An 11,857-nucleotide genomic window follows, 5' to 3' on the forward strand; every position below is an offset into this window, starting at 1 on the left:
TGTGATTCAAACATGCATAAATATTAACTATGAAGAGGTGCGGGTCTCTCAAGTATAAATTTGACGTAAAATGTGATTTTTTTTTGTGATTTTACATTTTTATGTGGCGTTTTTTGCGATTTCGGTCCACACAAAGTTCTGTGAGGCTAATCTACGAAGTCTCGCGCGTACAGAATGTCATTAGTACGCAAAAATGTGCGTGTCCGGTAATACAATGCGTCCGGTAATACCATGCTTGCCCCTACCATGACCATGTAGTGGGTGCAGATGTCTGCACACGTGAGGGAGCAAAGGATAAATTGTTGGAACCATGAAGCTACAAGCTACAAGCTTCATGGTTGGAACCACTGTACTAGTGCTGTGTTTCATGTAATTCCTGGAGTCTGGTCCTTGGAGGAATTGTGCAGTGTGGAGGAAGAGGACCTTTACCATTCAGGAAGCCAATGTGGCTGTTACATGCATTGCAGCCAGCTTGTCACCTGATAAAAGCATATATGTAAACAACACTGCAGCTGGCAGGATGCCATGTGTACAATGTACATGTACAATAGATACATGGGTACCACCCTTTTTTTTTTCCCAGCTTTTTTTTTTTTGTATTTGTTTTTTCTTATGTTTCATGAACGTACTGTACATTAAAGCCTTATCAGTTAACATAATTTCCAATTCCATGCCTATTCCAGCAAACCCTTCACATGCCAGAGTTTTTGATAGTAACAACTAAGAAGTTTGGGGAATTAATTTTGGATAGATTGCTAAACTGGCAAGAACTATTCAGCTGCAATCGCAGAGGATGAATCCTCCGGCATATCAAACCATCAGGGAGATTGGACATTCTTTCAGTCAATTGATTGCCTGTTTGTGACTTTCAGCATGAAAGATTAAAATTTACTAGATAACAGAGTAAGAAAATTATACCTCAATTATACCTCACCTCACGTACTTAGGAGTGAAGTATGGGTAGGGCCTCCACCCCACTATGTCCACCCCCCCCCCCCAAAAAAAAAAAAAAAAATCCAGAAAAGGAGACAAACTGATTTACCTTGATACCAGATATTGTATCTTTTATGATTAATATGAACCTATAGGGATTTTTCTTTTCATTTTTAATTTTAAAAACATGTTTCTGAAGGGTGATATGCTGACTTGCTGTTCATTTGAATGCTGGACAAGTTAAGTATTAAAGGGGAAGTCCGGACGATTATCAGCCGTTTCGTGTGTAAAGAACAATATTTCATGAACCTATTACCCTTTTCCCGACGAGAAAAGACCATCAGATACATTTACTATGATTTTTTTTTTAAATAAGGTAATTCTTCATGTTCGAATCCGTCGCGAGCTGCCCTTCGTACTATCTGTCCCAGGATGCATTGCGCGTGACGTATCAGGCGCAGTTTCCTCAGCTGAGAGCACCGCGAGCGAAGCCCAGCTACACATCGATCTCCCATTGCACTGCTGACTGCGGGCGGTATCTGCATGCCTGCATAGGTGTGCCTTGTCGGCGCTACTGCAGGAGACCGTACACCGATTTAGGAGTGCTGTTGCCAAACGCTGTATTCCTTTATTCAAATAATCTTTGTTATATATCTATATAAAATCTTCAAATATTGATGTAAAATAGTTGCAATGCTATAACATTTTCGTTTAAATTGAAATATGTATGTATTATAATACTGCCGTACTTATTAGTGTCCACCCCATCACTTACAATGCATTAGCTGTTGTCGGGCTGTTCAGGCATACATTTACGTCTGCTACTGCCAAGTGCTATCACAATCCGCGATCGTTTTTTCGACTTCTGAGTGTGAACAATCTGAAATCAGTCTGTCAATGTCAGAATTATTGCCTCTTTTGTTGTCCGAGACTGTTGAAAAGTGTGTCTGACGGTGATAAAATACGACAGTATATGTAACTTGAACCGCGGAAGAAACGCCAGCGCCAGCTTGGTACCGCCGCCGCGCCGCGCCGGTAACTACGACCAGCAGCCCAATACACACAGCGTAATCGGGCTGCGTGTTGTAGCATTCAGGATCATGTAAAGGTAGTATCGTGGATAAATATCAATTTAAAATCGAAATATTTCTTCAATTTGAAGACTTACTAGTAAAGTTGAAGTATTGACAACACCCTAACACTTGACACATCGGCATTTTTTTAATGAAGCAATAGATCATGCCGCGTGCATCCGCTGTGTGGTCAGAGACTGTTGAGCGGTACGCTACTACCGCTTGCTTGGCCCGTATCACCGTTGCTCAAGCAGGGCTCCCCCGAGCCAGCTGACGCTCCAAGCAAAAAGCAATGTGAGGATGATACGTCACGCTGTCACGTGATCTTTCTCGCCGGCGTACAGAAATCGAACGGTTACAATTCAAAATTAGTGATGCTAAAAAATCGATTGTGGCGAGTTGGGAGGGTCTTTTTCAATGAAACTTAGTCATTATGGTCCTTTATTTATGTAGATTTTGGTTAATTTTTTTCAAAATCGTCCGGACTTCTCCTTTAAGTGGCCGCTGACCTTTAGATATGGAACGTTGCCCAAAACCCATTCCATCAAGAAGAGGAAAGTTGTAAAGGCCACCCCTGGCAATTGCGTAACCACAGGTGAGGTACTTTCAAGGGTGTTTCAGAAAGAGTAATTTTAGGATGAAAGAGAAAGAGGCATCTTTGAGGCTTCCAACCAGGGGCCCGTTGCATATGCAAGTTTTATGGTAATGCCATCCAATGGTAACTTCCAGAATTCTTGATTTTGATTGGCTGTTGAGTATTGTTACCTTACTATGGGATGGCAAAGTTACCATAATTGTAACTTTTGTGCAACAGGCCCCTGGAGTCTCTACTTCACTCAACATTGATGTTTGGTGAGTTTTCTGACCAATGGGGGCAGTGTTTAGTTCCGTGCAGCCTTTTTGGAAATTTGGTGAACTCTGTGGGGATGGCAAAAAAAATATATTTGTTTTAAACTTTTCGTGGTTGAATCTATCAGTCTTCAGGGCACATCACACATACTGCTGTATAATGATGAATCATACATTGTTGAACAGCAGGAATCACTTCATTACAAAGTTCTTGTTCCCACATAGGAGCACAAATGGCATTTAGCCAAGATGTTTTCTACAAATCAACACATTGGAAACTGTTACATGTACCAACTGAGCTACTACCCTGGGAGCACTGAACCCAGTACCTGTCTGTAGAGTGTTTGTTTATGACACCATCCTGCTGACAACTCAAGGACAATTGTCGGGGTACATAGAAGGTGACTCTAATGGGCTTTTTACAATTGCAAATTTTTGCTCAGCCCCACCGTTGGTACCGGACTTTCCTTAGCCCACTTTCTGTCTACACTTGTTTTTGCCAAAGTGGGCTAGCCCCATCAATAATCCTGTACTATCTGGGCCTGCAAAAAAGCAGGGTTAGCACCGCAATTCCGATGCTAACCCAATTGCGGTGCCAAGCAAGCGAGTGTAAACAGAACGAAGAAATAATCCGGGGCTAAGCAACGGAGACGAAGTCGGACCTCCACTGACCAATCAGAAACGAGGTAATCAAGTGCTGGCAGTGCGTGCATGTACTTGTACAGTGCACAGCGTAATCATGAATATTCATATGGTTTGGAAGTACGGGACTAAGAAATACGAGTGTAAAAAGGTCAGTTTTCTCTTTAGCCCAGGACAAGAGCTTAGTACGGGATTTATTGGCGAGTGTAAAAAGCTGATAATTTGGTACGGGATTAACAATAGTCCTGGGTCAGAGAAAGTACAGGGTTAAGAAACACAAGTGAAAAAAGGGCCTTTATAGTAAGTATACTGGCAAGATGAACCAAAAACAGCCAAAATTTCACTGACTTTATTTTTATTACCGGTAATACTTTTCTTGTTGTTTTCAATATTGGACTTAAGTTCTATGCAGAGTTTGTATCTTTTTCTCTCTGAGATTAAGACGAACACAGGTCGGTACTGTATACAAAATATGAATTGTAAAGTACATGTAACATCCCTGATTTTTTAAGTACAATTTTGTAATCTAAACTGTGTTTTAATGTATTCAGCATCTTTCATTAGATTTATGGCTGGGTCCAAGAAGTCCATGAATTCTTACCTATGAGCCCTACCAAAATTACTGGATATGGGGTGTAGCCTACACTGAAACATGTACAGAAGAAATGAGTAAACAGTACAATGTGCATCATCCCTCTGCATCCCCAGCATGCCTCAGGGAGGTGGGATACTAGTAATCCAAGGAGGTATGAGAGAGCCTCATACCTCCTTGGGATAATCCCACCTCCCTGCAAGCAAGCATCCTGGTAGACCTGCAAACTGCAGGGAGGCCACCTTTCTTCTCAGAGATGTATCCTCAAAATATTAGTTAGAAGGTGAGCATAGTAAGGGAACACTTGGGAACCAGAAGGGATCAAGGACAGACCTTCACCACTCCCCTCCAAATGGACCAATCAGCAAGCAGGATTCTCCCATTCACAGCTTGGGAGTGTGTGAAGCCACAGTGAGGGTGCCATGCTAACATCATGCTCCAGTGCACGACTGCACTACTCACTGTCTGCTCACACACAAGCACACGCAAAGTGAACGTGCAATACTACACGCAGCATGGCATCATGTAAACACAATAGGTTCCTGTGGTATTCATTCCTCAATTTTGTGGTTGTACAGTGGTACTAATGTATTTGTGTATTCTACCCTTCACTTTGCTCTGACATTCTTAGTTACCACTGTTCAAATCTATGCTCAAAATAATCGATGTGAATGACACAATGCACAAATTGATACTACAAAGCATGTATACGTACCTTGGAAATCTTGAGGTTATCCTTATCCTAACCACCTCCCTGTCCCAACATATCACACACCACTGGTGTACATGATGTACAAGAATTGTCAGAATACATTGTGCATTGTTGGAGTTACGTATGCTTTCTTGTAGCGTTACTCCACGGAAAATCCTTCCGATGACAATTAAGCCTACTCTTTCCCTGCAGGGACATTTTCCAGGATGGATACACTTGATTTTTGAAGTCTGATGTCTATCTTCAAAAGTTCTTGTTCAAACCAAAATACAGTTGAACCTCTCTTTAATATCCGGCCTCCCTTTATCCGGATCTCTCTATTAAACGGATGCAATCTCGGGGTGATTTTTAAAAAAATAATTACGGGAGGAAAGGGGGATTCCCAACTCCTTGAGAACTCCTACACAAACACACATGAATTACATATTACTTCCAACATGATTAACATACATTACATCAAATTTCCTTCCAAATTGCTTACCTTCAGACATTTTAACATCCCCAAACATCCCCAAATGTAACACTGAAAAGGTTGCAGTATAGGCCTACACATTGCTACATGTGGTAATGGGCTACATCAGTACATGTGTACATGTATGTAGTATGTACATAAAGCATTGAGTCTCCCATATTCGGCCAAATCCCTTATCCGGATGAGCCCCGGTCCCGACTTGTCCGGATACGAGAGGTTCAACTGTACTGACAAACCTTTGGAATGAAAGTGACCCCCCCCCCCCCCCCCCCTTGACAGCTCAATAAACTGTCAAAAGACACTAATCTGGGAAGATGAATGCAAAATGCAACAAAACAAAACAAATGCAACAAAACAAAACAAAACAAGAAAAGCACATAATTTGCACAGGCTAACTGGTAGCAAGGCTGACTGCCCTTGCTGTGAAGGCAGAAACATGGACACAATGCTTGCCAGGGAGGGACTCATGTTTTTACATGTGATAGACTTAGGCCTACCTGTTTTCACAACGCTTTGTTGACCAATGATTACAGGCATGGCAAAATGTGTCAGTGAAAACAAACAACATTCAGCTCCATCGACCTACCGTAAGTATGGGTTATTTTAACCAATAGTGGAATACCATCTGAAAGGGACCTTGTCAACATTCAAAATCCCAAAGTTCCAAAATAATGCCTGATTCTGTCACTCAAAGTTTACTGCCTCTGGGTTCAATCCTTTCAAGTTCTTTCCTTCACATCTTTTCTCCTCTGAGGGAGACATCTCCAGTATGAAGGCCTAATTAATTTGTACAGCGTATACAGATATACACATTTGAGAGCTCTCGACAGTAAAGAAAGCTTCCAACTCCATCCCTACATTAATGGCTTTGGGGAACAGCTGAGCAATCCCGCTGTCCTGTATTTAAACTCCAGTCACCTTTTGACTCCACACATATATTTTTTTTCATGTCCTACAATGTATGATGTCATCATTGGATGGTAATAAGAGTTTTGAAAGAGACCCCCCCCCCCAAAAAAAAAAAAAAAAATGCACATTATATTAATCACAGCTACAGGTAGTTTACCTATCAAATTATTGGGATGCAAGTAAGCTTCTTATGCTAGTTTTTGATGGAAGTAATGGTAAGTTAAGGACTGAGACAGAAATGTTTGTACAAGATTCCTGCATCATGGCAGTGAGCTCATTACAGAAATGTTGTGGTGAATCTGTGCTAGAAGATCCTTACACGATCTGCCCATTTGCTTTATGCCTTTAGAGCACAGGCGCAGGCCTTAGCCCTTAAAATACCTCATTTGAAGTGAACATTAACCTTCTTTACAATGATGGATTACAGCACACTACAACGTTTGTATAACCTTGTTTTGGAAAGTACGGTTGTACGTACACTGTACAACTGTACACAGTAAGTCTCCAGTTTTTATTCTTACAACTGTACATAACGATACAGAGTATGACTTACATTTCACAGTACCATAGGTACTGACATTACTATACACACTAGGAAGAATATCAAGATATAATGGAGAAAGTCATTTCAAACAAGAGCAGTAAAAAAAGAAGATAAGAATCTAAATAGTTGAGTAAAAAACTGGATTAAAAAAAAAAGAAATCACTGATCAGTGATAAAGGCAAGTGAAAAGAAAATGGCTTCCTAGTCCAAACATTCCTACAGTACACTGCATACGTTTACAGACATACATTTGTACTGTAGCCCCTCATTGATCACCTCCATGCAGACACAAAGTCTACACTTTACTTAGTTTAATTAGCTGACAACCTTTGGACCTTCTGACGTTGACGAGTCCCCATGATGAGGCAGATTACACATACGAATGTAGAATGTCATAACTAATAAGGCATGTTGTCAATGTGAAATTTATGCATGTACCTCGACAGAAGGCAAAGGGGGGAAAATGCTAGGCTACCAATCTTCCAATTAACCCATGCTGAATCTTGTACTTGTACGTTGTAGGGACACAACATTTCATTTGGATCAAAGTTGAGGGATAAACACGTTTAACAAACACTTTACTGAGGGAGAGTGGTACTGCACTGGATTCTCAAGACAATGCAACAGCCAACAAATTTCCCTTGAAATTAGCATTCATGTTACTTAATACTTCATTCACTCAAAAAGGATTCTTCTGAGAGCTTTTGTGGCAAGAGTTCCTACATGAATGTACAACTCCCACTATCAAAATTTTAAATAAACAGTAAAAGTGTGTCTACACAGATCATCATAGTAAATTTAAATTTACAGTCTGAACAGAATAAACACTCGACATGTTGGGGAAAATTTCCGTCACAGCCGGCTTACCAATGCTTTCGATGGTAGCGTTCTGGAAGCTACCCATTCCAGATATCCAAGAGACACTAAAAACGGTTCGAATACTGGTAGAACCAGCACAAAGAAGAGTTTCTTAGACACAATTCCAAGCCGGGCAAAGTTCACACGGTTCGGCCAGCCCTGCCTGCGCCTCTGCCTGGTGACGGTCGACCACCACGCACGTCCACCATGCACGAAGCACGTCGTAGGTTGTAGGCACCTCACTCACTACGGCACCCGCCGTGAAGCTATGCCTTTTTGGTATGCGAGCAGATGATAAACTCTCACTTGAAATAAGCTGGAAAGGTTGATTTATTCCAGTAAAGCGTTCTTGAATCACCGCCCTTACGCTTACAGTAGAATTCTGACTGAACAGAATGACGACTAGATTCTAAATAGATGTGTTGGAGGGGTTTTTTTCCACCACGAAAGATCTCTCACAGCTTGATGGTCATAGTACTCGTTCGTTTTTGTTGCGCGGATCTCAGATACAGCGCTACGCTACTTTTACCCTAGCTACTAGCTAGCTTCGTGTGATTTGTTTCTGAGTCGGCGCGCGGTGGTGGTGCACCGTGGTGCGATATGCGATGCATGGATCACTCGCTTATTACGTGGGGTACGGGTACGAACCGGATAAGCCAGAATTGAATGTAAACAGTACGCTGGAACTCACATCCCTGATTGTGTAGTGCCAGTACACGCTGGATGCTGCGTGCGCGGTGTGTGTGCCAATTTTGATCGTCATCAAACGACAACACAAATACGAACACACAGCAAAATACGGAGTGCGCATGCGCACGCACACTAGTTTGTCTCACTTCTTGTAAGTATGTAATCCTAATTTAATTTTTCTGAGAAAACGACTGTTCGTGTTTTATAGAACAGTGAATTCATTAAAAGAACGGCTAGAAATAACCGACAATCAACAATTTTATCCCAACGTCTTTCAGAGATTACATGATAACGGCAAATCAATGAAAGCCCGTGGAACTACATGCAAGAGAGCACAAAGATTGCAGGATATAATTATACCTCTGCTCTCTTGAAAGCAGTTTCATAACCACAAAAACTATTTGCATTACTGATTGTTTTCATTTTGTATGTATCCGAACCCTCAATTAGGGCCTACTTTTTTGAAGGTAGTGAATTTATAATGACCACAGACTGAGACATGATGATTGACATAGCACAAAGAAAATACTGTCCATTTCATTTCTATCCATTTCACCAATTTACATTATTACTGAACTGAATTTAGGCCTACAGCATAATATCTATAGACGGCATTCTTCGCTGGCCAGCAAGTTTCACTATATGATCAATGATTCTTTTTCTAATACAGGGAGACGCTGAAATCATGCAGCAGTCATTGTATTTCTTCCCTTATACTCCAGCGACTTGTCATTGATAAAACTTTTACAGGCAGGGGCGGATCCAGGAATTCTGTAAAATGGAGGGGGGGCAACTAATATTTCTGATGCCACTTCCGGGTTTCATTTCATTTTCCTTTTCTTTTGTTTTTAATGACAAATAAAGGGGGGCGTGCGCCGGTTGCGCCCCCTCTGGATCCGCCACTGCCATAGGGGACCTCAACCAGCAAAGCAGGGTCCTATGAAGTCTGCAGGCAACAGAAGACTAGATTCTAAATGGACTCGCACCTCCTAGGAATAGTTTTGGCAAAAGAACTCGTGGATGTTAAAGGACAATTAAGTTCATAAGTTTATGTCTGTGGATTGCGTGAGTGCAGCAATATCCAGAGAACAATGTCTCTCTAAAGCGAAAGTTTGAGGGAAATTAGACAATCAGTTCAAAAGTTATGAATTTTTGAAGTTTCTGTGAAGTGACTGCTGGATGAGAAGACTACTACAATTTATGATGTCATATGCGTAGGTCGATATTACTATTAGAGAAGTTCACAAACTTTCTTCTTTCATCATTCATACGACTTGTCACTGAAATAGGCCCTGTATTATGGATATCAGCGAAATATTATTCAGGCTGTCTTCTGAAAGAGCCTGGCACGTCAACTGCTCTTTCACATGCGAGAAAAGTGAAAATATGTTGCATTTTAAATTCTTTTTTACTTTCTTCAAATTGTTCTGCACATAAATTTCAGTTACACCTTTGCTCATCTAAATTATGTGTTCATGGCACGCCTATAAAAATTCTGACTTAATGATAAACAGCCTCACGCCACCATGCAATTTTTATCCATAGTTGTTTGGACACCAGGTATAAGGCCTTATCGCTTGGTTCATTTGGTCACCAGAACATTTCAGGACAATGTGAATGCGGTACTTCCCATGACCGAATTATCGTGAACCAGGCATTGCATATAAAGATAATGTAGACAAACCAAGGAGGTACTTAGTACCATGCTCGCCTTCTTGGACAAACTCCTTGGACAAACATTGCACACGAGAAGGTAAGGAGATCAGTCTAGCTTCTGGTCATTTCTGTTTTTTATGTGATGTAGCGCGACCCTATACTCTTCATCAAAATAATATGATGGCGGATACTGAAAACAATCCAGGTTGATTCCTCCCCGATGTACCCTGCATAGCCTGAGACAAGACAGATTCGCGCCATCATTGCTTGACGCATGTATACTCCCAAGGAAAAGCAATGCAGGCTTACAATTTAGACTACTGTAGGTGAAGATAGGCAATCGTGGGAGCTTATGACGTCACATTCTTTTCATTCGGGCTTTTCTTCTTTGAGCGCTTCAGCAGCGTCTTCTGATTGGTTAGATCATGCAGGGAGGTGGGACCGTGGGGCGTGGACCCACCTCCTTTATAGCCCTTGGTTAGATCAATACCTGCTGCAATTATTGTACATCTTTGTTCACGAAGAGATTTCTAAAACCAAACACTTTGAGTTGTAGGTTGTACTGTTATAGTAATATAACGGTCCTTTAAATGGGCCGTCTATACTTTGTCTTGACCATTGTCAATCAAAGAAGTCTTTGAATAGCTGACTGGGATTTTGTCAATAGTTCCTAAGGCTTTCGCGAGGGTCGCTGCATATAACGGTGCGACGCTCTAATCTCCTATCAAGTTAGTCGGCTGTTAGTTCTTTTCCGACAAGTCACCAAAGACTTTATAATCGGAACACGTGAACTTTAAAGAAAAAAAAAGCAGCATCGGAAAACAACCCAACATAAGTCTCTTTACGGGGTAAACGAAACATACTCTCTGAAAAAAAAAAATCGAGTGAAAATATTCACTCTTGAAAGGGTGAATGCAAAAAAGAGTGACTTTTGAGTGAAAATGTTCATTTTCACTCATTTCCGAGAGACCTCAGGGATCACTCGAAGATTCACTCTTTTTTTGTATTCACTCCTTCAAGAGTGAATATTTTCACTCGACCTTTTTTTTTTTAGAGAGAGTAGAGCATAGAAATAGATGTCGTTTGCATAAGATGGTGATTACACCTAGGAATTACACCGAAAGTGGAGATACCCTGTGTAAGAGAAGCGAGGAAAGTTTATTACTATATATTTGCCCTTTGTAAAAATGCAAGTTGTGCAATATTACGTAACACGGTCATGTACGTCTATATAGGGACGTGGGAACCCTCCCTGGTCTATATACTACAGACACAGGATAACTCGACGTGGTCTATATTATTCAGTTCAATCAAAATCAGTTCAATTCAATTCAATTCAATTCAATTCAATTCCTTTCATTTCATTTCAAATTCATTTTTTTTTCGAAAAGAACAGACATTTCACTTTCCTCGGGAACAGAGAATAAGGTTATCAAAACAAAAATTAACTGAGTATAATAGAGTATAAAATGGAACCTTGATGTAGTAATAATACGTTGTCATGAGAACTGAAGTGATAAAGACGATAAACTTCGAAAAATGGAGGGAAAAAGACGCCCTCTCTGATGAATTGCTGATGTATTGTCGGGAGGTGAAAATTTTGATTTGATTTGATTTAATTTATTTCTGCTTAAGAATGAGTTGATAAAGATATGCTTCTCCCCGTGATGAGCTATTTATTGGTCGGAATGTTGTTGTTTTTTCTCTTCTATCTCAACAAAACCCAAATTGGATCTGATTTGCATGTTCTGTGTGTTTATTGCACAATAACTATGTTTATCTATTTGTGTGATGTCATGTTATCATTTGTAAATCATTACACTTGTTATTTGTCTTTGTCACTTCGAAATTTATATTGAATTTTTATTTGATATAATAATGAATGCGGAAATAAATCAAAGCAATCCAAAACCAAAGTCATGAGCTT

General features: G+C 40.6%; 1 protein-coding gene across 1 annotated transcript in view; it reads right to left on the reverse strand.

The window, feature by feature from the left end:
• Positions 1-8,068, reverse strand: part of LOC139735048 (WD repeat and SOCS box-containing protein 1-like) — a 29,863-nt gene extending 21,795 nt beyond the window's left edge. Inside the window, exon 1 of the mRNA XM_071645825.1 lies at positions 7,594-8,068. Coding sequence (XP_071501926.1) covers positions 7,594-7,630 — 37 coding nt within the window. The 5' untranslated portion in view covers positions 7,631-8,068. The remainder of the gene's footprint in view (positions 1-7,593) is intronic.
• Positions 8,069-11,857: the final 3,789 nt, after the last annotated feature.

This window comes from Diadema antillarum, unplaced genomic scaffold, assembly GCF_040938485.1.
Source record: "Diadema antillarum isolate AM-2024a unplaced genomic scaffold, OU_Dant_1.0 seq00000562_RagTag, whole genome shotgun sequence".
NCBI classification, from domain to species: domain Eukaryota; kingdom Metazoa; phylum Echinodermata; class Echinoidea; order Diadematoida; family Diadematidae; genus Diadema; species Diadema antillarum.